At 51.0% G+C, this 27371-nt stretch overlaps 1 protein-coding gene across 3 annotated transcripts in view; it reads left to right on the top strand.

Annotated features, from left to right (window-relative positions):
• IGSF21 (immunoglobin superfamily member 21) overlaps nt 1-18385 on the top strand; it is a 123461-nt gene extending 105076 nt beyond the window's left edge. For all 3 annotated transcript variants that reach the window (XM_078378958.1, XM_072977469.2, XM_072977470.2), the window contains exons 5-10: nt 7736-7851; nt 9044-9515; nt 15468-15553; nt 16285-16477; nt 16695-16733; nt 18039-18385. In XM_078378958.1, coding sequence (XP_078235084.1) covers nt 7736-7851; nt 9044-9515; nt 15468-15553; nt 16285-16477; nt 16695-16733; nt 18039-18115 — 983 coding nt within the window. In that variant the 3' untranslated portion in view covers nt 18116-18385. The remainder of the gene's footprint in view (nt 1-7735; nt 7852-9043; nt 9516-15467; nt 15554-16284; nt 16478-16694; nt 16734-18038) is intronic.
• Nucleotides 18386-27371: the final 8986 nt, after the last annotated feature.

The raw sequence follows: 27371 nt of genomic DNA on the forward strand, positions 1-27371 counted from the left end.
CTCTGAATTCTCCAATCTAGGAGCTGGGATTCTCCCTCTTATTAGTAAGGTAGAGAGCCACACCATACCAACAACATTGGCGTCCCCAGCTTCTGCATGGTCCCGTGACGATGGCCAAGGGATTGCAAGAGGCGTGATTCAAAAAGTAACTTTTCCACGCTCCAGGTAGTCCCTCCAGCCCTTCTCCTCCAAGCCCTGTGGAGAGATGCCCCTCCCTTGTACCTACATCTGAGGACAGGTGGACCGGTCACAGCCCGCCTGGAGGTTTCGTGGCCTGAAATATGCAAACAAACAGAAGTGCAACTTCGTTTTGCATTCTGAGGAGGTGTTAATGGGAGCTGTTCTCTCCCATTCCTTCCACAAATCAGGATATGCCCTTTTCCATGGGGGTCCCCCCAGGTATTGTTAGCATTCACAGCCTTCATCTTCTGTTTCGAGTGTTATTTCCCTCTCTGTGTCATCTCAATTGCCCTCGGGTGCCGAAGGGAGGCCGCTGACCCACCCCTTCGGAGTCGGGTCTCGCCAGCCTCTGCAGCTGGAAAAATAATAATTCATTTCCTAATAGAAAGCCGGGTCCCAGCCGAAAGATGTAATTAAGCACAGAGCTCTGGGGAGAGGCCTTTCCATCTTAAAACGTCGTCGTAAATACCGAGCCAGCCTGTCCGAAGGGGGCCATTTGAAAGTCTCGGAGTCAAGACGCGGCCCCGTCTTTTCTGAGCCACTCGGCTTCACTCTAAAAGTAAAGAGTGGGAGAGTCAGAAGGGTCCTCGAGGGTCATCTAGTCCATCCTCACAAACCCCTTCGATCGTCTGGCTCCGGAGTGACCCTCTCCTGTGTCTGTCGCTTTCCTTTTGCTTTGTGGCCAATGGGGAGGGCAGAAATTTCCTAAGAGAAAATTTATAAGAGATGTTTTTTAAAAAAAATAAAATAAAGGAGAATGTGGAAGAAAGAGTTCTGTGCTTCTCAGAAACGGCACCAAGGGTGTAGTGACTGGGAGGGGGATGTTGGTGCCTCTCGGATCCCCCCCCGCTCATTCCTCTGGGCTTTCTCAGGGCCCCCGTTTTTCTTCACAAAGGGGAAAGGGCCCAGTCTGATGGAGAATCACAAATGTTGTCGTAGTTTTTAAAAGGGCGTTTCTCTCATTCTCATGCAGGAGGGGGAAAAAAACACAAAACAAAACCTTGCAGGAATGTAAGAACTCTTCACATGCTGCCTCAGCATATGGGTGCCATAAAAAGCCCATAAAAAGTAATTTTTGTGAGAATGATTTCCGCGACCCGACTTTGAATCAGAGCTGCTTTTCCGGGCTTCTTCCAACCTGACCGTTCATGGAGGCAACCGGGGAGGAGGGGGTAAGCCAGGTATTAGTGAGGCCGTGAGCTCCTTCTGGGTTTTAATCTGAATTTTAAATGAAATATGCAAGGTGGTGTAACCTATGTGGGAAGTAGCCGTTGGTCTACCTGTAAAGTTTGGGCTAAAAGCCCGGGCGGGCCCAGCCGTGGTCTCTGTGTCCAGCGGGACCCAAGAGGGCCCTTTTCCTTCAAAGCGCAGAGACGCAGGGGTCACCTTCTCCACCCCGTGCGTCCCTCTCCCTCCCCTTCGCCTTCTTTGCCTCTGTCACCTGTTGCTTCATTAATGCCTTTCCCCGACTCCCCCCCCCGCCTGCCCTGCCGGCGCTCGGCCCCAGAACCTCCATTAAGTCACCCGGAGAGAGAGGGAACCCTCGGCGCCTCCCGATGAGCTCAGGAGCCCCTATTAAAATGGAAAGCCCTCCCAGCCATCGCCTCTTGTTCAATCTCGGCAGCTTTAAACTTACAAGCCTCTCTGTAATGAGGCAAAGGACCCCGCTGGGGACGTTTTTCCCTAGAGGAAAGCCAGAGACTCTAGAGAATGCTTTGCGCCAGCATGCTGGGTCTGAATGCACACACGAGTGCGAACGCGCGCGCACATACACACACACACAAACACACACACACACACAGACTCTCACACCATTGTTATTTTAACCAGTGTGTGTTTCAGTTCTTCAAAGCGATTTACTTAGCTATGTGATGCAGTTCAGATTCACAGGGTAGAAGCGTTTGAGTACCATTTTGTCGAGGCGGTGAATCCGTCCTGGGCTTTGGCCTGAACATTACAGACTGAACATTTAAGGGCATGTCATTGCAGAGCTCCTGTCAAGCTCTGAATAAAGCGCCAAACAGATTGACTGCTCCCTCCCTGTGAGCATGGAGCCCACAGATTCCCCTGGACTCAGCAGGTTGAAACCCATCAGCCTTGCCTATACCTTCCTAGCCTAGCTATTGCAGTTTGTGCTGGAGATGAGCTTTCCCAGCTGCTGCATTGAGGAGCAGTTGTTTCAATGCACATTTAAGAGCCATTAGCTTTACAAAAGACCTCCTTCCCATCCCCAGCTTAGGGCAGTGACGACCTAAAACCCAGCCTGGGAGAGTTCCTAGTGTAGACAGCCATGCCCAGAATCTCTTAGCCACCAAGGCCACTGTCTGATGAATTCTGGGAATTGTAGTAGTAGTTGTTGTTTAAAATTAATTTTCCCAAACTGTGCTTCTAGGGGAGATGAGAACACCTGGATCACATATGTTGATAGGGTTCAAGGCTATCAAGTCTAATCTGACTTTTCAGTAATCCTCGCCCCATTCCCGGAAATGCGCAGAGAACATCCAATAGGTAGGCATGAATATGAAGTTGAGGCGTAGGGGGCCAGAGATCGGTCCCAAGGCCTTTAAACTAGCAATATAACTATCTTGTTCTGTTGCACCACAGTGGGAAATTGAGAAAAAATGTCCTCCTTCTGAATGAGAGGATAAGAGACGTTGTCTCCCTCTTGAGGCAAGTTTTTGCATGTGGGCGAATGACTTTTTGCACAAATAAGGTGAAACTGTGTGGCAGCAGCTATTTCGTGTCATGGACTCTTGAGCCCTGGATAGGTTTCTCACATCTTTCCAAACAATCACCTAGACCTTTTCTGCTTGCTTTGTGTGTATTAGGGAAACCAGGGGAGAGATCCTATTTTCCACACAGGGCAAGGACCTCCTTGATTCCCCCTCAGTCGGGTGGTGCTTGGAAATGCCTCACCCGAGGTATTACATTATGTTGAGACAGCCTGCGTTGAGGAGAATGAGGACTTTAGTCCATGGGCTTCCCGTGCAGTCTTTAAATGCACGCTTGATGGGCAGAGGTACAAAGGTAAAGCTTTTGTTGTTGCCGAATCCTGACATTTCCTGCCGGGGGCCTTTCAGATCACCGCTTTCACCGGCTGCGTGGTTTCACGGAGCTGCACAGAACAGCTTAATTGAGACGTAGCCTTGCCTCTGTGCCTGAGCCCGGCATTTGTAGGGAGAACAGAGCAGACGTGGCAGAGGAAGCAAAATTAAAACCACAGGACGCAGAACGCCACCAGGCAAAGATGCACGTAGAAGGCAGCAGGGCGGGAAAGAGACCCCCCCCAGCAAGTTTTCTGTCCTGAAGCGTAAGATTTCATTGCCTTTTAATGCCTACGCTTTTGTAGCTGCAAATGTGATTTCTGGGCAGAAATTCACCCAAGGCCTGTTTCTGAAATGGGGCGCCGCATTTACCCCTGTGACCTCCTCCTCCTCCTTGGTCGCAGCAAAATCCTTAACACACACCGTCCCCAATCCAGTGGCGTCAACAAAGTGGTCGTTTCATTGATGGCTTGGTTCAACGTGTAAAGCTCCGCTCGAATATCAACCGTCCGAGAGAGAAGTTTGCCCAAACTTCCTCTGGAATAAAGTGGGCGAAATTCTGTCTGATTTGCAGGACGAAGATTCCGCAGGCTTTCAATGCTTCCTAGAAATGGGGAGACACACACACACACACACACACACACACACACACACACATCCCCATTTTCCCAGGCTCCTGATTTCAGTGGATGTTCCTGTGAGGCTACACCGCAGCTTCTCTTGCAGACTTCGCCTTCCAAAGCCCCAGAGGGAAACTGTCGCATCCGCACCTGCCCACTGATGGGTGGCACGGAGGAGTGAGAATACTCATAACTTGATCGACAAGCCAGACTCGGACGGTCTGCTGACTCGCTCTTCCGCCCTGCGTGACGGGGCGCTGGGGAAAATTCACACCGCTCCATAATTAGATGCTGACATCTCCCAGGTCACTCAAGGATGGTTTACACCTCCCGTGTCGGCTGCCGGCTAAATTTAGCTGTCTCGGCATTAGGTTAAAGTTTCCTTTCTCCAGACGGCACCTTTAATTGGTGGCCGTGCATGACTTCTGGGCCCCTGCGGGCCGGAGCCCTTGCAGGGATGGTGTATGGGAGGGGCAAAGGTTCCCGCTGTGTTACCTGGGGTGGAAGCGCCACAGGGCAGTTCGGCAGACGGGGGAGGAAGGCCAGAAGAGCCCAGACAGAAGGGCTGGTTTAATAAGAACCGCCACATCTGTCTCGGCTGACAGACACCCTGTCCGTCTCTTAGCTACGGCGGTGTCGGCGGCACAGCTAAACAGACGTGTCGCTTGGCTTGTTAGCATCTATCTGAGAGGCATGGCAGGCCTGGAAGGTGGAGGAAGTCCAGGGCTGTTGGCCCCTCCTTTTAAAAACTGACTCTGGAGAAAGGAGCAGTAAGGTTGGTACTCAAACCAGATGTTTTGGCTTTCCAGATGTTTTTGGACCGCTGCTCCAATGTCCCTCTCTCTCTCTCTCTCTCTCTCTCTGGGACTCCACCTGGTTGAAGTAAGGGCAGGGCTCGACTCCCCCTCAGGAGGGCCGTTTTGGTGGGAAGAGCCACCAATAACCAGGACGTGGGCAGGGACTCCCTTGAGCGGGTCGCCTTCAAAGGGATGCTGGAGCAAAGCCCTGTGTGTGTGTGTGGAGGGGGCACTCTAGTGACCAGCATGACGCCCAGAGAAGGTCAGACTAGATGACCCACCAGAACCCACGTGAGACGAGGTGCCTTGGTTGCGAGGTGGATGAGTTATGCTGCCCAAGTCTCTCTATTTCTCCTCAGGGGGAAATGCATAAAACATCATCCTCCCAACCCAGACAGGAATATGAATCTTCCTGAGGTGCAGCTGTTGCTTTTTCCACCCTGGCACAGTTGCTCCACTCCGTTATTTAAACCCCTGGCCCGCTTTCTTTGCATGGGCATCTATATATATATTTTTTCCTCCACTTCATCATAAGTCCCTCATTCTCCATTTATCTCTCTCCCACATCACTCCCGCGCATTCTCCCCGGGACCATTTCTCTTCCCTTCCCGTCCTGTCCATCTTTCTTGCGCCATGACACAGACGTACGGCCACACCGTTTGGGATTTGCCTCCCATTTTATGCAGGGGGAGGAGAAAGTGAAATATATTTTCGAGAGATACGACGTGATAAAGCACAGCGTTCGGGGCCGCGAGCTCTCGGAATCTCTTATGAGGGGAAGAGCGATCCGTTAGAACGTTACCTGGGCTCCGAAATATATCAGGAAACAGACTCATCAGACTGTGGAGCTGGAAAAGGGTACCCAGGGGTCATCCAGACGATCCCCAGCTAACGTTGGAAATCTGCAGATAAAGCATCCTCAGTAGTGACCCTCTGTGTTGAGAAACCTCTTCACAAAGCAAAGTCCAGCCCTTTCCTGGCGGAACGTGTGGCCAAGCGTGTAAGGGACCCACAGCTCACTTGGATTTAATTGAGCCATGAAGGGTCCTTAGCTTTACAGAAGACCCGCTGCTGGCAGGGATGAAACATGCTTGGCACACCTCCTTGACCAGGGCTGTTCCCAATGATCCCCTCGGGTTCCCTTCCAACTTGGCAACTCTATTTTATTATTATATTGTTTTATTAAATCAACTGCATTTTTGGATTCTCCTTTGGGGATGCAACTTTGGGGAGCATACAGAAGCTGCAGTCCCTCTACCTTTAAGGCCTCCAACACCATCCTTGGCAAAGTGTCTATTCCTAAAATTGCGTTTGGGCATTCTCCTGCTCCTGTCTCATCGAGTGCCAAAGAACGAAAAACCTGCATCAAGTCCATATCGGCACAGGTCCACGAGCCAACACCTGCATGTTGTCTGAGCTGCTGAAGTATTTTTAAACATGACGGCTGTAATAAACTGGAAATGTCTACAGAGTCTCTCTCTGTGTGTGTGTTTGTGTGTGTGTGTGTGTGTGTGTGTGTGTGTTTGTGTGTGTGTGTGTGTGTGTGTGTGTGTGTGTGCATATGTGGGGATGCTGATTGGCCAGGTGGTGCTGTTGTGCCTCAACCGGTCCTGCCGGAGAGCCGGCATTGGAAATGAAGTTCACAGACTGTTGCTTGGCATAAATCAACCGAGCCCTTTTAATCCCGGCGTAACGGCTGCAGCGTTGACCAGCTGTGGCTCCCAACCTGCCGAGCCAGCCGGGTCCCCCTTGGGAAGGGTGCTTTCTCCCGTGAAGCCGGCCAGTCGGAGCTCCTTCTGGGCACTCTGGGAAATGAGCGGCACGTTTTCCGGAGGAAGGACAGACTTCCCTTCACTGGCCACCTCCTCTTTAGCCATTCGTCAGCTGGGAGGCAGAATCCCACAGGGCATCAGGCGCCAGTGGAGGGTGTCCAGGCGGAGAGCACCGTTAGGTTCTGAAGGGAGCAGCCCACAAGAAAGGGACCCTTCGTCGCATGAGCAGAGCGCTGGGCTTGATCACACCCTGGATCCGCCCTGGGGGAGGGTGTTTAGTGCGTCTAGGCCCCAGGAAGAAGGCCTGTCTCCCAGGAGGGGCACCCCTAAAACCCCTGCCTGTTCCTTAAGTCCAGTCTTTGGAGCACACCCAACCCAGTAGGTTCTGCTTCCCAAGATGGACCATGTGCACACCTGGCAGGATTACACATCCTGTCATCCCACCCAGGCCATCCATCGAGTTCCACTCAAAGTGATTCTCTAAAATCAGAGTGCGAGGAATGGAGAGATTTTTAAAATCCGCCCTCCTTCCCTTTTATTCATCACCTCCTTCCTTCCTTCCTTCCTTCCTTCCTTCCTTCCTGGAGCCTCTCTGATGAACATAGCTGGGGGGGGGGAGTGCTGGTCTCTGTCTTTTCTCCCTCCATCCCCCCCCACAAAACCCCCCACAAAACAGCCCATGAAGTTTTTCTGGTGTAAGAGGGGCTTGGTGTAAGAACGTCCAACCTTGATTTCTGCTTGTCTGCTTGATCCGTGTGTCTCAGCTCATAAAAGAGGCAGGTGCGGTGGAGTAACCCGCCAGGAAAATAACAAATCAGGCCCAAGGAATGGGAAAGTGCTCTAAGTGTGTGTGCATGTCTTTCTCTGTGTATGTGTGTGTGTGAGTTCCCTATACACACACGTTTATTCCTCACCATCCTCTGGGTTGTGCTGTCTGCCCCTTGTGGTCCTATTCCTGGTAAAAATGAGAGGGTGGTTTCCCAACCTGGAATTGTTCACTGTTTTGAAGCCAGTTTCTTGGATGGGTGGGTGGGGGAGGCCTCTGTGGCATGCCACTCCCCGTTTTGGCCCCTTTTGAAGCCACAAAACACAGGGCTGTTTCGCCCAAAGCACGATTCTCCCACCTCTGTGAGCTGCAGCCCCCCTTTTTCATGCGTCTTCTTTCATACCATGTTGAGTATCTGGTGGCATCGGCCAGCGAGGGGAGCGAGGCGTCTCTGCTTGTGAAGGTGGGGTCGGCGGGACCTTTTTCTGGACGTGAGGCTCACGTCCGGTCAAATGAATCAGACTGTCATTGTCCTCTTCTTCTTTCCCCCCACCAGCGCCTCCCATGTCCATCTCGGTCATCGCGGCCGACACGCCAGCCCCCTTCAGCCGCTACCAGGCCCAGAACTTCACTTTGGTCTGCATCGTCTCTGGTGGGAAGCCTGCCCCCATGGTACGTTTTTTGGGGGGGGAAGTGGGGTGGGGGAAGGCATGGGAGGTTCTCCCCCTGGGACTCTTGCAGGTCTTGCCTCCGTATGGGTCACCAACACGAAGGAGGCCAGGCTCGTCTGCGTACGGCTTATGGGCGACGGGGGCCTTTTCGTTCCTGTTTTGGGGTCCTACATAGGACGGCGCTCACAGGATTGGAGCTGTTCTGAGTTTTTCCATTGCTGTGACTTTTCCCTTCCAGTCTCTCTCTCTCTCCTCCTCCTCCTCCTCAAGCAGGTGCTTTTTACGCAAAATACACCCAGGAGACTCACAGTCGGGGCGGCGGGTGGGGGGAGATCCAGAGGCTCTGCAGAATCATTTCTGCATATCCATTCTGAGGTTTGGAGCGTTCAATTGTCTTCTCTTTTACAGAGAGGGAGAGATTGACAGGGGTGTGTGTCTCTCTGTGTGTGTGTGTCTGGGAGGTATATGTTTCCTTCCCTAGTTTTATTTTCTTCTTCTTCTCTCCAAACGTTTCTCTGTAAACATTCCTGGGGGCCGTTTCATTACACCATGACATCTCTGTCTTAAAAGAGGCTCTTGCAGAAAGAAGACAATCTTCTCTTCAGAGGGACACTCAAAAAGGTTTTAACAGGCATTGCATCTGCCAAGCGAGCATCCTTCCAGCTACATGCACGAACACACACACATAAAGCTGTCTGCACCCCAGAATCCTCACTGCTGTGGATCACAGAGCCGTAGAGGCAGCCAGTTGGGTGCAGAACCCTGCTTGCAATTTTGTGGCATGGTCAGTTCTTCCTAAAGCGTGTCCTGGGTTCAAATTTCTGCTGTGTCTTTTCTGAAATAGAATAGCAATAAGAAAAGGGGAGGGGCAGGAGCCAAGCTAAGGGAAGATGCCTTGGCATACCAAGGGCTGGCAGGATGGAAATCCTTCCTCTGCTTTACATCCCAGAATAGCATGCAAACAACACAACTTGTAAAACCAGGTTTTCCTCCTCCTACACACACATAAACACGCAAACACAGAGAGAGTCTTCTGCTGCCTAGAAGGAGAGAGAGAGAGAGAGAGACTGGAAGATCTGAGAAACTTATGAACATTTCTTGGGCGGGTTTTCCCCACCCCTGTTGGCTTAACAGATACATCGTGGACTCAACCTTGACCGGCTGTTAACCTCTTCTCGACTTGCCGCCTGCAGGTGTACTTTAAGAGAGATGGGGAGCTGATCGAGGTGGTGCCCCTGATGGACCCTCCGGTCAACGTGGCCGGGCTGCACGACGGCCGGGCTTCCCGCAACCTCTTCCACCGCGACATGGACGACACCAAAATGCAGCGGTCGCTCTCCCTCCTGGACGTGGAGGACCGGGGCGGCAGGCCCTCGACGGAGGACCCCCCGAGAGGCCTCACCCTGGACCAGGGACTTCTGTTCGGCCCGGCCACGGAGGCCGTCCCAGAGACTGTGGTGAGCCGAGAGTTCCCGCGGTGGATCCAGAACGTGGATCCCATCTACTACTTCCACCACACCCACATCCCCATCAGCGACGGCACGGTGGAGGTGCGGGCCATGCTCATGTGGACGCTTAACCCTCAGATAGACAATGACGCCCTGTTCAGTTGCGAAGTCAAGCACCCCGCCCTCTCCATGTCCATGCAGTCTGAAGTCACGCTGGGTAAGATGGGGCCGATCTGTCCGGGGGTCCTGGTTAGGGGGTGGGCCCACTTCCCCTTTCCGTCAATTCTCCAAACACCTGCCTTCGTAAGGCCCTTCTGGCTGGGGGCGGTGTGCCGTTGTGCAGGGGGCGGCATGTTTTCAACCCCGTGGGTAGCCTCTGTCAAGTTCAGACTCAAACCCCAAGTGGATTGGGTCCCCCGGAAGCAGCCGCCTCCATGGAGCTGGTGCCTGTTCCGGCCCAGAGTCTGGTCTCATTCCAAGGTTTTCGACGGAGGAAAGCCCAGCCTTAGAAGGAGGTTAAAGGAAAGAGGGGAAAGTCTAATTTCTGGTCAAACAAAGAGAATCAAGACCTGGCAACATTCGGATTGCACCCAAACCACTTTCTCTGGAGGAGAGACCGGGGGGGGGTGAAGCCAGAGGTGAGTAGGGGGGGGTCTGCAGCCACTGAGAAACAAGAAAGACCGGAAGCGCCGCCTGAAAACTCAATGAAAAGGAAAGATGAGTTTGTATGTTGAGGAAGGCCGACAGGTGCCTGAGGGACATGCAGGTCTTGTCTGCGTTTGGAGATGGGTGGATTAGAGATGAGCAGCAGATGATGCCCACCATCCCCGCCCATCACCACACCCTGGTATGTCACCCTTGGCAAGCTTGGCTCCACCACAGCGCTGGGCACGGGGTCCCCTGCGTCCTGTGGCTTTCCCTTCCTTCAAGGTGCTGTGTTTGCATCTCCGAGGGAAGCGTCTCGGTGCGGGTCCAAGAGAGGCCCCCTCGGAAAAGGTTCCCACCAGCATCTCGGCCAGGAGCGAAGCTGGGCCTCCCCACCCGCCACTCCCTCCGGCTCTGCCTGCTCCCCATTTCATTACATCTAATGGTCTCCCCAGCCCATTACCGGGCCTATGAGGCGCTGAGTTTTCCCCCCCGAGCAGCTGACGTCTCCTGTCGGGCTTGAATGATGGCTCTCCCTCCCTGCATATTTATTTCCCTTTTTATTTTCAGCTTGCTCTCGCTCGCTTGTTCATTAAGACGAATCCCCCGCCCGCAACGATGTAGATTTTTCCGAAGGACTAGCACTGACTCTTTCTCTCGACCTCCTCACTGCCCTTTTTCTTGATCATCGTTAACAAGCAACATCCAGGCTAATTAAGCTTCATGGGGTTCCAAATCTTGCAGAATAAATGAAATCAGAAATTTCTCCCTGGCTTCTCCTCTTCCCATGCTCGCTTCCACCAAGTGGCTGGATTTTTCCAGGGTGAAGGCCAACAGCTGGAAGCAAAGTGCGCCTTCTAAATTTACCACCCCGCTTCAGCACAAACAAGAGAGTAGCAGTTAAGGAGACCTGGATGTCGGCGGCTTCATGTCCCTCACTCTGCAAGGAAACTCACTAGGGGATCCCATGCAAATCCTCCTTTCTTTTCCAGACAAGGTTGCTGGGACACCTGAAACACCACACACGTGGCTGCCTTTGCGTTCACTAGAGGAGGCTCCAGAGTAGAGGTGGAACTAAGAAATAGGGATGTCATAAGGAGAGGTGACAAATAAAATCAGACCGAATGGATGTTCTTGCCACTCCCACGATAGGTCCAGGCTGTATGGCCTGTGTTGGTCCCTTCTCATGTTTCCACAATGGCCTTCCTTCAAGGGAGAGATCCCTCTCCTCCCAAGCAAGCAAAATAACACGGCTAGGAGAAAGAGGACCACAGAGAAGACTGGGAAATGTCTGGTTGCTCCAATGCTGGTAACGTAGTACCCCACCCATCGTTGGACATGCTCAGGCTGATGGAAAAGGAGGTCAAGCATCCTGGAAGAGCCAGCCTTCCCTAAAAAGCAAAGTTCCTAGAAAGAGAGCGAAGGGATGTGTGTGTGTGGAGAGAGAGGTGGCATTGCCCTGTTGGAGCCAGTGGGAAGCTCCGGTGGAAGGTTGTGGGGCTGGGAAGAGGCCCCCATGGGCTAGGTGGCTCCACCACCTTCCTTGGTTCAGGGACCTTTCCTTGGCCTTAAGAGCAGGGTGATGCTGACTGGGAGAGCCCCATCCTCAACAGTTTTAAGTAGGCCCAAGAAAGGCCCCCAACTGTGAGATTCAGAAGAAAGTTGAATAAGTAGCTTAGAAACGTGACTGCTTCAGACAGGAGCTCCCAGAAGCCCAGGACTGGGTTGGCAGCTGAATCGTTAGAATGGATGTTCCGGAGAGCAACTTTTCCAGGCGTTGCTAGTGACCCCGGCTTCCCAGGGGCCATGAATCCATTCCAGGTTTTACTGCAAACTAGGGGTGTGGAGAGGGGGTGGTATTTTTTTTTTACCCATAGCTCCCTGAATTTATCTGGCAGAAGGGCCGTTCTGAATTTAAAAATCACAAACTGGTGCACCTCTCACCTGAACGGAGAGGAGCTAGCCGAGGTGCTGAATATACTACTGTATTTGGGGAATAGGATTTGGTTCCTTGAAGGGTCCCTTGTAGTCATCAGGCTGAAACCAAAGATGGCAATCCTATTTACATCCATAGAAATTGGCTCAGCCTGCCGTGAGGATTTCTCATTTATTTTGAGGAGCGAAGAGGGCCCCTAACGGCCAGATCCTGATCCTCCCATCACTTCTTCTTCTGGAGGAACCTCACACGTTCACAACTCCTTCTGAGCAGCATTGATACCCAAGCGTCTCAGTCTCCATCAAAAGAGGAGGCCTTAATCGCTCTAAAGAAGTCATTTTGAAAAGAAAAAAAACCCTTTCGTGATCTGACTCCACTACCGGCCCTGTTTTCCTCCCCTCTCTCCGGCTGCAGAGAGATTAGTTGATGTTCTGTAAGGAGCTAATCCTGGCAAGAGTGGCCCTCCGATCAAACCATTTCCTTGAGCAGCGCCTTCGGAAGCGCCATCCCTTTCCCCATCAAACCCCCAGCATTTACATACTAAAGACAAAATACCTTTTTATGTTAATCCCCAGCGGAAAAGCTGCCTTTGGCTGAGGGAGACATAAATCTTACACGGCCGGGGATAATGGGACTCGGTCAAAGAGACCCCGGGCTTGGCAAAGGAAGGAGGAATTTCAAACGTCGCTCTGGTCTGCCTCCCTCCGATCTGCGAGCTGTCCTAGATTTCTGTTTAGGGCCTCTGGATGGGCAGAAAGTTAGAGGCTCATCAGTGTGGTCTGGATTTCACATCAGTTTGGGGGTCTCTCTCTCTCTGTGTGCGTATGCGTGTTTTTAAAGGAGCCCTTGTTTTGTCTCAAAGCATCCTGCCCGTCTTGTGAAAGAAGCTTTATGGCTCTGCATTGGCTGTTGCTATTGCGACACATTCCCCCCTTTTTAAAAAAAAAAAAAATGCAAATACAAATAAGGAAAAGAAACAAACGAGACCTCTGCTCTTCCCAGCCCTACAAAAATGGAGAAAATAGCTGTTCCCTGTCAGCCCAGTGCAGGCACGTAAACCCTCTGCAAACAGGGGCCACTGCCTGCTCTTGATCAGATCATGGCAAAGGCTGGTGGGAATCGTCCCCTATCAATTATTCACTCCCGTCTCCATTATTCATGGCGGCCACCAGCACCACTCGGTATTCTTTGCTGGTTGGTGTTCCTTGGCCCCAGGCTGACAAGGGGGAGTTAGAAAATGGCAGAGGCTTCCCTGGGACGAGGGCTCGGGCCCTGCCAAGGCTGGGAGGGTGGATCGGTCTCTTTTACCTTATGCTAACACTATCCCTCCCCCATTTTAATGAAAGGCTCATTTGCCGTGTCTCTGCATCCATGCACAAATGTTTCTTTTAAGCCCACCCCTCCAATTTGAATGACATTGGATAGGCACACAAAAATTCAGATATTTCTGTTTGGACAACATATGGGGGGGTTTTTTGCAAGCTTTTTCTCGAGATGTCCGTCTCTCCCGGGGCGCTCATTCCAGCAAAACTATCTCCCTGATACAGAGAATGGCTCTGTGGTACAGCCCTAGTTTGGCCTGCAGAGGTCCCAGATCCAAGCGCAGACTTCTCTGGGTAGGGCTCTACCATACTGTGGCTGCCAGTCAGAACTGGTTGCATTAGACCACATGGGCCGGCAGTTTGAATCAACTTCCTACCTTCCCATGTTCGCAAAACTTTTCCCTTAATATATATCACTTAGCTTTTTCGGAATGTAACTTTCCCGACAACGGAGAAGTTACTTATGTTTGTAACCCCCAGAATCCCAGCTGCTGGCCGTCGAAGCCTCTGCATTGAAGCCCAGACCTCAACGCTTCCCCTCACTGATTTTTCCCCCCGGTAGCCACGTTCTTCACATGCAGGGCTTCTTACCATCTCTCTTTTAATTGGAGGACCATGTCATAAAACTGAGAGAGCGGCAGAACCTGAAAAAATAATTGCCTTGCCACCTGGGTGATCCGTCAGGAGTGGTGAACTAGGTCAGTTCGAATTGAACCAGGAGGCTAATGATTCTCCACACCCTCCTCTCGTGCGGCAGGTATTTTATTTTATTTGTTGAAGGGGAGGACAGGTTTTCCTTGCAAGGTGGAAGACAGTTCCAGAAGAACCAGGTAGTGGGATGGGAGGGAGAGAGAAAATTTGGTTCTGTTTGAATTGATCATGCCGGCTACACTTTGCTTTACGTCAGGGATCCCGAGAACCCGAGGTTGGCTGGTGGGTTTTGTTTCCCAGCTGGACAACATGAAGGAAGGCCCAATGGGCAGCTTGGTCCTGTCCTCAAGCACAAACCGGGATGAAACAGCTCTGTGCACAGAGTGTCCCACAGAACCAGAGGGCTAAGAAGATGGGAGCCTTGGTGGCACCTTCAAAGGCTCAATCATTTTTATGAGCCGTCACCCAGTTTTTCAGGTGCCAAATTAAACCACTGCTTCTTGACGTTGGCTGAAGTCTCTAGGTTCTGCTGCAACACGGCCTCCCTGGAGATTCCCCCAAGGGAGCTGGAAAGCAAGACAAGCTTGCTTACATGTTTTATTTTTTTTTTAAATCATGCCAAACATCTGGACGGGTCGTCAAAAAGGAAGCGGAGGGTGACCAGCCAGGTTTCTCTGCATTTCCCACTGCAGCATCTAGTAGAGAGTCACCGGATTCCCCCCCCTTCCTCCGTCTCATGCACCCCCTGAAGTGTGAAATTTCATCCTCTCCTTCATCAAGAGGCATAACCATCCTATTGGTGCTTATTTGCGTTCGTAAAAACAATTTTCAGATACGTTAAAAAAAATTAAAAAGCATCCGCAGCCGCAGCCAAGATTGCTGGATGGGACTCTGAAGAGGGTTCAAATCCCTTCTCAGCCATGGGGCAGAGTGGGAACCCCACCACTTGAACATCTCACATACCTTGAAAACTGACTAAGGGTTGAAGGCCCATGAAAAGAGCACCTCCCCAAAAAGCAGTCGTCGTCTCATGCTCGTGCTGGAGGTGAGGCCTTTCTCGAGGTGGTGCAGACTCCTAGGTGGACTCCCTCTGTTGGGGAAACTTGTCTCATCGAGAATGAGCCACTTTGAGAGACATTTCTTACCGTGCCTCCTGGGAAGGGGCTTGTGCACACCGGCACATACGCAGGAATCTCTGTTTGGCCCCCCTGTCATCGGGGCCCCACGTGTGTTCCGACTCCACGCATCTCCTAACCCGTGTCAGAGGTGCTGGTTGGGGGGGTTGCTTTCCTGAAAAGTCACTTCTCCCTAGTGCCTGCTTTGGTGGCCCCCATTGCGGGCCTGATCCGGCTAGGTTCTTCTTGCCTTCTGCTGTTGTGTTCTGTTTTGTGTCCTGGTCCCCCTCCTTGCCTCCAGCACCCGCAGCTCCCGGGGGGGGAAGACTGAGACTGTGAAGTCGCTCTGTCCCTCGGTGGCATGTGCGAAAGTCATGGCCCACTTCTTTAGGACAGCTGTCCTTGCTCCGACACCATTGCAGCAGTAGGCAGAACCAGCAAGCGGGGATGTCTGTCCCCAGGGTGGAAATAGGAATGAATCTCCTCTTTTTTTCTTGCAGTGGCTCCGAAGGGACCCAAAATTATGATGACCCCAACCAGAGCTCGAGTCGGAGACACGGTCCGGATCCTGGTCCAGGGATTTCAGGTGCGTAGGAGTCCGCGGGGCTCCCAAAGGCTTGGTCTTCCCATGCGATTAGTGGCCTCCATGGGTTTGCCTGCCTGGTGGGAGATTTTTTAAAAATTACAGGTTCTTTTTTCTGAGTCATTTAATAGCAAAAATGACACATGAATAAATAAAGATGCAGAAGGCCTGGTGGCTGCAAAAGAGAGAACAGAATTAATTTGCTCTTGGTTACTAATTGGTCTTGCAAACATACAGAGGTGAGAAGAAGAGAGAGAGAGAGCGAAAGAGAGAGAGAAAACAACACAGTATTTTAACTCTGGAGGTGCAGGACTGTGAGTTGTGAGGAAGCACTACTTTAATTAAAAAAAAAATACACCTATCAGGATGCTTGCTGTTCCCGCCACCAAAACCAGGTGCTGCTGATGTTGCATTGGTAAATTCAAGGTCCCAGATCATATATTTCCCCCACCCTTCGAAATCTTTAACATATGGCCGTCCAGGAGGGAGCTATCCTTTATAAAAGAAGACTTGGAGACACCCCGAGAACTCCTGTCGTTTAGCGTATGGAAAAATTTGTTTTGAGGCAGGGTCCATGTCGTTTCCCGGATTTTAATTCCAGCTCTGTGGGTCTCTTGCTCTTCTTTTCTGAGCTGAGCCTCGTGACCTTTTTTACTCCTTCTCTTGGGGATCTGGGGGACGATCGAAGAGATCTGTTGCACCATTGGCTGATTCTTCTGGGTTTTGGTTTGCAGAACGAAGTCTTCCCCGAACCCATGTTCACGTGGACCCGCGTTGGGAGCAGGCTCCTGGACGGAAGTGCTGAACACGACGGGAAGGAGCTGGTCTTGGAGCGCGTGCCAGCGGAGCTGAACGGCTCCATGTACCGCTGCACGGCGCAGAACCCGCTGGGCTCCACAGACACCCACACCAGGCTGATTGTGTTTGGTAAGCCGGACAGCCGGGGTTCCTTGGCCACCATCCCCGGGCCGGCCGGCCATCCATGGCTTCCGCTTAGCGTCACTTGCCTTCTTTGGTCCTTGGGACATCTCTGCCTCCAAGCGGATTCTAAGACGTTGCCGTCGGCTGCATGACGACGTCCCCTCCCTGGTGAAAACATTCCCCCTAATGATTTCTTTCCCTTGTTTTTTATCTCCCTCCTCAGAAAACCCAAATATCCCGAGAGGACCAGAAGACTCAAATGGTAAGGCTCTTCCCGGCCGTAGTCTTGGCAAGGCGCTCGCTGCTTGTCCTGCCTGTCCTTTGGTCCTTCCTTCTCCTCTCCTCTTAAGGGTCTCCTTTCCGTTTCTCTTTGGCTGGCCTTTTTATGCCTCTCTGTGCCCCCAAAGACCTCCTGCTCCATGGCATGGCTTTTCCCCAACCCCACCTAATTCCCAGAACATCCTCTCCCATTAAAACATGACTAGGGGAGGGGAGAGGAATCCCATCTCCTGGGGCCCAATCCTTCCTTCCTAGAATCATGGAGTCGGAAGGAGCTTACAAGGCCATGGAGTCCAACACACACACACCCGGCTTGAGGCAGGCATCCCGGTCTTTCCCGATGGGACCAAGACACTCTCCTCATGACTCCACCCTTTGGTGCTTTCCAGCTTTTGTGCTTTTTAATGCCAGTCCCCAAAAGTTAATTATTAGTCAGGTTTAATTATGCGCAGCAACATCTTGAAGCTAAAATATGGATGAGCTTTTTGCTCCCACCTCATTTGATCTCCGCCACTGCAATGCAGTAAACCCCCCTCCTCCTAGAGGTTCTTCGCAACTGGATTTGACCTTTGGGCTGAAATTTGCCCTCCTGCCTTTGGCTTCCCCCCCCGCCCCCGCCCTTGGGGAACTTTGCCCCAGGCTGGCTTTGCTGCCTTTCAGTCACGCCCGGCCTCCCTTCCAGCCCTTGTCCCTCCCTGCCAATCCGAACAAATCTGCCGTTGGGTGAGATCCAGCTCTCTGGGCCTCCCGGCCTTCTCTGAAAGAAAGGCATTCAAAATTCACCACCAGCTGACCCTTTGGGGAGGACGGCAAGCCAAATTTCATGAACAAGGCAGGCCAAATGCCGTCGGCGCAGGGCACGGCACATGAAACCGGAGGCAGACGGGTCTGCGATACAAAAACTAGACCAAACCTTGTCTCCCAACCAAGTCTGCCTTCCGGACCCTCCTTCTCACAAGACCGTGATGCCCAGCATGTTGTTTTCACAACCACAGTGTGCTGCGATGGTTGGTTTTGCCGTAGAGGTGGGTCACAGGTTTCCTGGCCCTCGAGTGTGCCCCCCCCCGAACCTTGCCACAGCTCAAACATCATGGCTGCTGAATAGGGGTCGCAGGCACAAAAACTGCACAAACCCAAATCGTTTCTCCCCTCTTTCTGGAAGGGCAGCGAGGATGCTCCATCCCGCGGACGCGGACGTTGCTGTGCAGAACGACACCTTTTCAGCTCCTGACCGTCAGTCGCCTCTCACCGTGTCCTGTTTTTCTCTGCCCTCCCTTCCCCGCCTCAGGTTCACCCCCCACCAGCCGCAGCACCTTTGGTTTCCTTCTGACCCTAATCTTAACAGTGACCTTGGAGCTGACGTGAAGGGCCTCGACACGGAGCGCTTCCTGGTTGCCCCCTTGAACTGCTATGTCCGGCCTTCCAAATCTCCGTCAATTGGTTTTCTACTCTCAATTTTTCTTTCCTCTCTCTCTCTCTCTCTCTGTCTCTCTCTCTCTCTCTCTCTTTCTTTTCTTGGGAAAAAAACTCTTGGCGGTCTTGTTATCAGTCTCTTTCTGTCTGTGTCTTGGCTTTATCATCCCGTTTAATTAAAAAACAAAACAACAACGACAAAACCCACAAGAACGACAATAACCTGGTGTGTGCGGCTTGTGCAGGCTGTGATTCTTTATACCGGTCCTTTTGGGTGTGTGGGAGGGGAGCGGGGGGCGGGGGAAACACAGCAAAACGAAAGGCAATCCGATCCAGCCTCCCAGAACACAGGGGAAAAAAGCGGATGAGTGCCCACCATCGTTTTCCAGGGACGGGCGTGTTGAAATAGGTTCCTCAGCTGGCGCTCTGGGGCAGAGAAGGTCAAAAAGGAGAGGATTTTGCACACCAGAAAGGATTTGGGTTATTGATAGAACTGTGGGTGGAACTGGTCTGGCATCACACAGAAACGGCCACAATTTAGAGGTGAGACTTTCAATTCGCCTTTCCTGAAAATGTCATTTTCCTTCTTCTTTTCAAAAGCACCTGAGAGGTCCTTCCGACAGACTCCGCCGGCTTTGTCTGCCTCCTTTTCTCTTGGAAGATGCCTAAAGATACAGGTGCTTAAGCAGAAATTGAATTCTCACAGTGGTGTTGGTGGTGGAGAGAATGGCCAGGGAAGGGCAATGAGGCTGCCCGGCTGCCCGACCCTCTGAGAAGGTGGGAGGGAGTTAAGACATCATCTTCTTTGGCAGCTCATATGGCTTCCTACAAAGGACAGCATGGTGTCATGGCAGAAATAGCCTTGCAGGAGGCAACCGCCCCCATAGACGCACTGGGCATATGGTAACCCCATAACCTTAGCAATGTATTTCTAAGTTTATCACCTTTAGAAGATCTCACCCATACGTTTGCATATGGAGAAGTGGGCAGAAAGGCATAGAAGGGCACACACACCCCTGGGAATCTTCTCTCTCACACACACACACCTCCTCCTCCCAAATCACCCCATTCCACTGCCATTTTTTGTTGACTGTTGCATGAGGACTAAGGCCTCTTAAGAAGTGCCATAGCGCTAAACTCTGCCTTTCCAATATAGTGGTGCCCAGAACAAACCATGATTTGAAAAAGTGAGAAAAGGAACCGGGGGACCTGAAAAAGCAGCAGCAGCAGCTCAAAGCAAAATGAGGGGGAATGTTGTCTGGAAGTTAGCAGCGGGGTGGGGGTGGGGAGGGTGTCCATTACGACTGTGTTTCTGGCAGAGCTGAACAAGATGCAAAAGCTTCGTCTCTAGGATGCTGGTATTTCTTGCTCTTAAGTAAATGAAAATCATTAGAAAGTCTATTTGAATCGTATCCCAGGTGAAATTTCCGAACCCCTGAGAGGCGGTTTGAGAAGCGCTGAGTAGAGAAACGTCCTGTCCCTTCTCCACATGCTTATTCTGGAGAATCAATTATGCAATAACATTTTAAGAGGTTCGGGGGTGGGGTGGGGGAATAGAATCAATTATGCACCGTAAGATGAATGGCACTTCATTTCGAGGGTGTCGGCTGGATGGCAGCCCCTCTCCTCCTCCCGCTGCCCCCCCGAAAACAAAATGGGACCCTCCGAGGAACCCTGCATCTGTTCAACCAAACCCCGAAGTGCAGTCGCTTTCCTGCCAGGAGAAAGAGGCAGAAGGGCTGTAAACTCTGCCAAAACAGAGCAGTGAACGTGGACGCCAGCCCAGCTCCGACGCCGTTCCAAGAGGAAGCAGGCAAATCAAAGGTCGCTCTCCCCCACCGCCAGCACCCTCCCCCAGCCTCCAGCTTATTCTAATAAGCAAACACAATGCCTTAATTAGGCTCCAGCATGGTTGATTCATGTTGCCCCCTTCTGCCCAGCGATGAAGGTTCATGCTTAGTCCGATTTTCTTCCCATGTCCAACACTAAGTGAGCTTTTGGGGTGGCGATGATGATGGCAGAGAGAGACAAACCAAGGAAGGGGCTGAAAGTCCACCCAGGCGGGATGGGATACGGCCAGGGTGTTGGGGCCCTAAAGGAAGTGGAAAGATGGGAAACTCATTGGCGTTTCTCTTCCTGTTGCTTGGAGAAGAAATGATTTAGCCTGGAAAAGAGGAGACTCAGGGAGAGGAGATCAGGCATGGAGAAGATGGCAACCAGGCTGGTTTCTGCTCCTCCAGAGGTAGGATCTGAACCAATGGATCTAAACAACCAAGAAAAGAGATTACAGGGAGACATGCAAAATTCTCCATTCAGGTAGGGAGGTGGGGGGAAATCAGATGCACAAATATAGGTTCAGTGATGCCAGGTTGGGCAGCTGTATGTCTGAAAAGCCTCTGTAGGTCTTAATCAACTATGAGTTCAGTGTGTGATGGGGCAGCAAACAAGGCTAATGCGATCCAGGCATTATCAATGGAAGATTCACATCCAAACGGAGAAGAATAGTGGAGATGCTCTGCTGTACTTCAGAAGTGTTGAGTGAGCCCCAGAGCTTCTCCAAAAGGCAGGTGGAAGGATATGAAATTTAAACCTTTTTGTGGGAAGAGGAATGATCCTGAGAGAAAAGGAGAGCATCATAGGCTTGAAAACAGAGGATAACAAAGTTGCTCCTTTAGGGCTACATCTCATAAAATACCCTCCAGAATATTGGGAGGTGAGGTTCCCGGCCAGTAACTTTTACCAGCACTGTTGAAAAGTGGGGGGAGGCAATCAGTTCCTTCCCAGAATCTCAGCCTGGTGGTAAATTTTCTGACATGTTTTATGGATAACTGGACTGCAGAGATGCCGTGTGTGTGTGTGTGTGTGTGTCTTAGCCAATTCATCCATGGCTGCTTATTCGTCCCATCCATCAAAAGCCCCCAAAAGCTGGTTTCTAAATCGCCACCCTGCATGGATCCTCCATGAGCTTTCATGACGCACGACATCTCGCAGAATGTCCCGTTTGTCAGCCAGCACCGTTCATGCTTCTTTCAGGGGAAAGAGTCTGCTTGGGACGATAGCTCACAGCCCGCACAAAGTCTTGCCCTCTGAGATGCCCCAGGAGGACATCAACCTGCGCTTGTTGATGGACCTCCAGCTCAGGTATTGAAGCGGCCAGGACAGGTGGTGGGTGGAGATGATGGAGGGGAGGGGGTTTCCACAGTGGCGTGTGGGAAGGGCCCGGACGGGAACGAAACAGCAAGGTGGGTGTGGGGTGAGAGGGGCAGAAGGTGGTGGCAACTGGCTTTGATGACTTGGAGAGGCCCAATAACAATAACTGGGAAAAGGCAACATGGCAGAGTCCCTGGGAAGGAGGCCTGGCCATGTGGGGACGTTCAGAGCGCCAGACGTGGATCCCAGGAGGTCTGGATAGAGAGCCAAGGCTGAGGTTTACCTCCATGTTCTAAACTATGCTAGAATTATTTCTTTCCTCATGGCAAAGGTTCTCCTAAGTGAAAAGTTGGCTCAGAGAGGAAATGAAAGCTTGGCGAAAGAGAGGAGAAAGGAGACTTAGGACACGCGCACAGATCTACATCTGCACAAGGAAAGGCCTGGAAGAAAGGCTGGCTTTGTGCCAAGAGTCACCTACCTATGACTGGGCGCTGTTAAGGCAGAGGCTGACCCCTAGAGGCAAGGAGGAGAGCTGCGTGGCAGGTGGGTGGCACCAAGCAACTCCCCAGGGCACACAACCTATTGGGCTGGTTGTAAGGAGAGAAAGAGCGGCTGGCAGGCCCATCTTGCCAGCTCCGAGCCCAAAATGTCAACCCGGAGTGCCGGCATGAGGCTGGCCTGGCAGTCGCTCCCTCCCCCTCTCTCTGCAGGCTGGCTTTGACCTTGAGGAAGACTTCCTTCTGGCACTTATTTGGAAAAGGTGGGGAGCCAGTGCTGCTCTCGCTCTTCCTTCAGCCACTTTCCCCGGGTTGGGCTTCCTTGGCCTGAAATGCTTTCCCTCAGATCTGTGTAAAAGGATTCCTACGCATTGGCCTCTTCCAACCCCCCCCCAACCCCACCCCAGTATGTTCCAGATAGATGAGACTACTCTACCCATACTGGCTGGAGAGGGTAGGGGTTGTAGTCCAGCCAGGGGTATAAATCTGCCTCTGTTTCATCCTTGCACGCGAGGATGACCTACGGCAGACATTTTCTCTTCGACCCAGCAGGAGGGTGAGACCCGTCATAGTCGTTCTCGCATGGGCTGGTTGACGTTTTGGGCAAACAGCACAGGTGCGGCTTCGATGGCACGGGCCTTTCCCGATCAAAAGCCTTGGATGGGTGGCTTGCATCTTTTTTGCAGTGAATTTTTTGCTCGAATTGAGACTCGCTCAGCTTTTGTCAGCCTCTGAGCTGTCCCTCTCCTCACTTAGCGTCTTTGGGTTCTCTCCCCCTTTCCTGAGATATTCCTCTCTTCTTAAAACAAAAGTTTCCAACACAAAAGTTTCAAAAACTTTTGTTGAAGAAACAAAAGTTTCTCCAAATGCTTACGTTTTCTACACAAATAGTGCTTTTAAAAAAAATTACATCCCCAGAGACACTCAGCCCTAAATCCGCAGAAACTGTGGCCGCTCCGACTTAATGGGGATGGTTTTAAAGCCTGAACTTGACAGGATGTATCTGAGGTGCTGAACCATCTCCTCTAAAAAAAAGAAGGGCAGCACTCAAGGATTGTTCCTGTAAAGTTCAGAGTTTGAAAAAAATGGAGCGGATTTGCCACATCAATGAAATTGAAGTCAGCAGGAACCATCGTGCTGGAGACTGGAAAAGAGGAGGACGGCCACCATGGGGGGAAAATTGTGTACCTCCTGAAGATCTAGGACCTGCTTTTCTCTATGAGTTTGTCCAAACCTGCTTTCAAATTGGTTCAACCCTCTCCTGCCTCTAAAATATACCGTGATATGTTTAAAAAAATTGTCTTCACCTTCAACTCATGCATCTCTCAGATTTTCTCCTTATTATGGAGACACGTTAAATATATATATATATAAAAACTTACAGAGAGAGGGAGAGAGAGAGAGAGACACCGATACACACATACCCTTTACTTGTTCTCCAGGGGCTATTAACTACGAATAATTTATCCTGGAAATTTGTTATGTTAGAATTACCAATTAGATATGATTATAACTTACCGCAGCTAACACTGCGCTGCTGTTGAAAAATCTGAATCCCATTAAAATCAAATTAGCATATATTAGGAGAAAGATGGGTTTTACCGCACTGCACTAGGGCTTTTTATAGCCCAGGCTGAATGGCTCAGGCAACTCGATGCAGCTGGCTACTCACGAGGAGTCCGAGGAGGGAGGTGGCGCAGATCCAGGACAAGGTGAGGGGCTTTCGGTGGTTGGTCAGAGAGTCCGTCCCAAAGAAATGGCTTCCAGGACAGTTCATGGCAGGGGTGTGTGTGTGTGTGTCCCAGGTACCCTTTTTCCATTTCCAGGCTCAGAAAAGCAGATCCGGAGAAGGGTCTCATTAAGCGCGATCTGAAAAACAAGCTCATTACAAGTGCCAAAATCTTCTCTGAAACTTTGTTTGAGCCCCTCTTAGAAGAATATAGCAAATAGTATTGATTTATCAACCTATCACTCTATTGATCTATTTCAAAACTTATGACTCATCTTGGCTCCCACCCCACAAAAAAAAGCAACACATTTTAAAACAACACATTAAAAAAACCAAACCCAACTGAATTTGAATAAAACAAAACTGATCAATATATCCACCATAATGAGTGTAGAGGATTTTCCCACCCTTTTGTGAGCGAATAATCATGCAAGGGACGAGAGGAGCAAGAGAGATTGGAGCCCGAGGTGGCCTCCGCGTCCTTGGCCCAGCCTGTGGTCTTCAAAACAACTCAACAGAGCACACATGAACATCAGCCTCCTTTGGAGGACACCAAGGCAAGCGTGGCAGACCCCCAGGTCACGGCTAACGATGTGCCGTAAACGAGGGAAGGATTCTTTTAAGGACGTTTTCTCTTCACCCTTCTTCCACTTCTGGCCGATCCTCATCCTTGGCTCTTTATGACTGCAGAAGATCCGGCTGGGCATTCGAGCCCACCTCGGCCACTTAATTCAAACGCTGGCGTCTTCTCAAACGTGGCAGCCGTGGCGGCACCATGCAGATGTGTCATAAAATTTTTATGCCCTTCATAAAATGCCTTGCCATTTATATCCAGATGATACATCAGAAAGTGTATAAAACCGCATTTTAAATATTAAAAGACCATCCATACTTCCCCCCCCTCGGTATGCCAAGAGGAAGGAAATGATGGCCCCCTCATGCAAGGAAGGGAGTGGAGCATCATGGCGTTCTTTCATGGAGGGAGGGCAGTGGGTGGTGGGTTTTTAATCATCCTAAATAGCGAAAGGAGTTGTGTGCGGCTGGTTGGGGAAGGGGGTGAGGTTGGCAGAGGGCAAGTTGAAGCTTTCTTGACCACAACCGCCCCCCCAGGCAGCCTTTCCTCCATGACTCTTGTGCTGCCACCAGGCAACCGAATCCTTTGTCTCTTCCTGCCCATCGGTAGGGCCGGCCTCGAATACAGAACACAGCCCACAGTATCAAAGTTGTGAGGCAGGGATACTCTGAAGCTCCAGCCTAAGGATCCGATCCTCTCTTCAGCCAGTCCCCCAATACTGGCGTGAAATCTATTTGCTCTGGAGGGCTGAAAAGCCTGCACCCTGAGGTGGGTGGTGTGGGTCTGGTGTGGGTGCGTTGCTCCGAATTGCCCAATCGGGGATCTTATTTTAAAATTCGCTGGCAGGTGATCTCATTGGGCTGCTGATGTCATTGGAATGGCTTGCCTCACCCTACGTGAAGCTTGCGGATCGGGGAGGGGGAGCCTGCCGTCGATGTTTGGGTCAGGTCATGTGTATAGCAATCTAGCATAAATATAGACATTAACATTTGCCTTCATTTTTGCTATTACCCTCTCAACCCCACTTCTGTGGCTTTCTTGGCTCACGAGCTCCGTTCACTCTAGATTTTAATTCACCAGCCTTTCTGCGAGTCCAATATCGATTCTCTCCCTACCCTTTCCTTCCTTCCTTCCTTTTGATTTCTTCTTCCCTTCCCTCCTTCTTTCTAAAACTATCCAACAGCCCCCGTTCTCAGGGCGGTGCACAAATTAAGAACATAAAACAAGAGGGCAGTAAAACAACGACAGTAAAAGCAGGCCAGATAAAAGCAAGTTAAAGCCAGGAGCTGCACAGAATACGACCACAAGTAAAACCTCACCAGCAGGGATAAATCAGTGGGGGGAAAAAAAAAACACACACACACACACCAGAGCATTCAAAAAGAATTTTAAAAACATCCTGGGGACAATCTTCACACCTGGGGCTGAATGTTTCCCAGTGAATCCACTCTAGGGGTGGGTTCAGCACCTGGGATAGCTCCAGGAAAAAGCTTACACTCTAGAGCAGTGGTTCCCAACCGTGGGTCACCCTTGATGTTCTTGGACAACAACTCCTGGTCATCCTACCCAACACAGCTCATGGCAAAGGCTTCGCAGGAGCTGTCATCCAAGAACCCCCCCCTCCCGGGGGGACCAAGGTTGGGAACCCCTGCGCTAAAACCGGGTGTGATGTTACAGCACCTAGAAGCCTGAAGTCAACCATTGCCCCCCCCCATCTTGGATCACCCAAGGAACTCCCCCCCCCCGCCAATGTATTTAATTGCCTTTCCAAAAGCACGGGGGAGGGGGCAGAGTACACTGCCAAGGACTGCTGTTGAGGGTGTAAAAACAGGGCTCCTGGATCTGGACCTTTATCCGTTCCATTGGAGCCACCTACATAGTCACACAGACTTTCCGCCTTTCGTACCCAGAGGCAAAAGTGCAGCTTGGGGCTCAGGAAGAAACACCCTGTTTGGGCTCCTGACACGTCTGAACGAGACGAGGATGATGGCTGGGTAGGAGGCATTGCACGGACGAGAGGCCGGCCACACCACTGCTGCAACAGTATCTCGAGGAAGCCAACGGGCAAGCGCTGTAATATCATCAAATATTTATCCACGATCATCTCATCTTTCACGGCGAGCCGGCTCTTCGGCAAACTGAAAATATGTCGTGCTTCATCAAAGGAGACCTAGAAATGTTGGACACGAAGATAAAGGAAAACAGACGGGCACGGGGAGGGGAGCAGCCTCTCTCTGAAGCTGATGATGGCTGATCTGCCGCATACTTTCAAGTCAGCCGGCGAGATCCATCAACTTGGAAAATTTATTAATTGTATCCTTGGTTGAGCCTATTTAGGAGGCACTGACGCATTTTGACTCTCCCAAACGAGAGCATTCGAATTTTGCACAACATGCCCAACCAGCAGCTCTCAGCTGGGGAGAGGTGAACTTTGCCTCCCGTTCCTTTCCCTGTAGCTCTTACTTGCTTGTTTGCATGAATTTGCATATGCAAATATTTACTGAAAATAGCCCATTGCTTTGCATCCCTCTTCCCATCATTAAAATCAAACAAAAAAAAGCAAAACAAAAGAACACCCAGCATACTCAGCAGAGAGAGAGAGAGAGAGAGGCCGTTTGGGGTTGTGGTTAAATTGCAACACTGCAGCCAAAACTCTGCTCATCAACTAGGTTCAATCCCAGGAAACCAGTTTGGAGTTGACTCAGCCTTCCATTCTTCCAAGCTCAATAAATTGGTGATTGTTGTGGTTTTTTGGGGCTCTTTGGCCGTGTTCTGAAGCTTGTTCTTCCTTATATAAATTGAGTTCCCAGCTCTCCGGCGAGCCCACATAATTAAATTGTAAGCCACTCAGAGAGTGCTATAAGTACACTTTGCTTTTTTTTAAAACCTAGTACAGAAAGATCATGAAGGAGGAGCTTTGCTAAATTTTCTGGAGCTTAATCAAGGATGCGGTTCGGGAGCTTAAATCAGTCTGTTGCCCTGTTGGTATTTTGGATTAAAATTCCCATCGCCCTTCCCCTTAAGACTATGCTCAAAACTCTGGTTCTGCAGACACTCAGCGACGACCTCGGCTTCCTGTATTTAAAAAGTAACTTTTCGAAGCTCAAGGCAGACTGCTTTAAAATGCAAATTCTAGGAGGGAAATGGCTGAGCATGCAGGTCATGAGATTAAAATGTATCCATTCCTCTCTTTGAAATAAAATGGAGACAGGAAAACTACAGCCTATGAAACCAGACTCAAGAGATTAAGAGGATGCC

This window comes from Pogona vitticeps, chromosome 7, assembly GCF_051106095.1.
Source record: "Pogona vitticeps strain Pit_001003342236 chromosome 7, PviZW2.1, whole genome shotgun sequence".
Taxonomy (NCBI): Eukaryota; Metazoa; Chordata; class Lepidosauria; order Squamata; family Agamidae; genus Pogona; species Pogona vitticeps.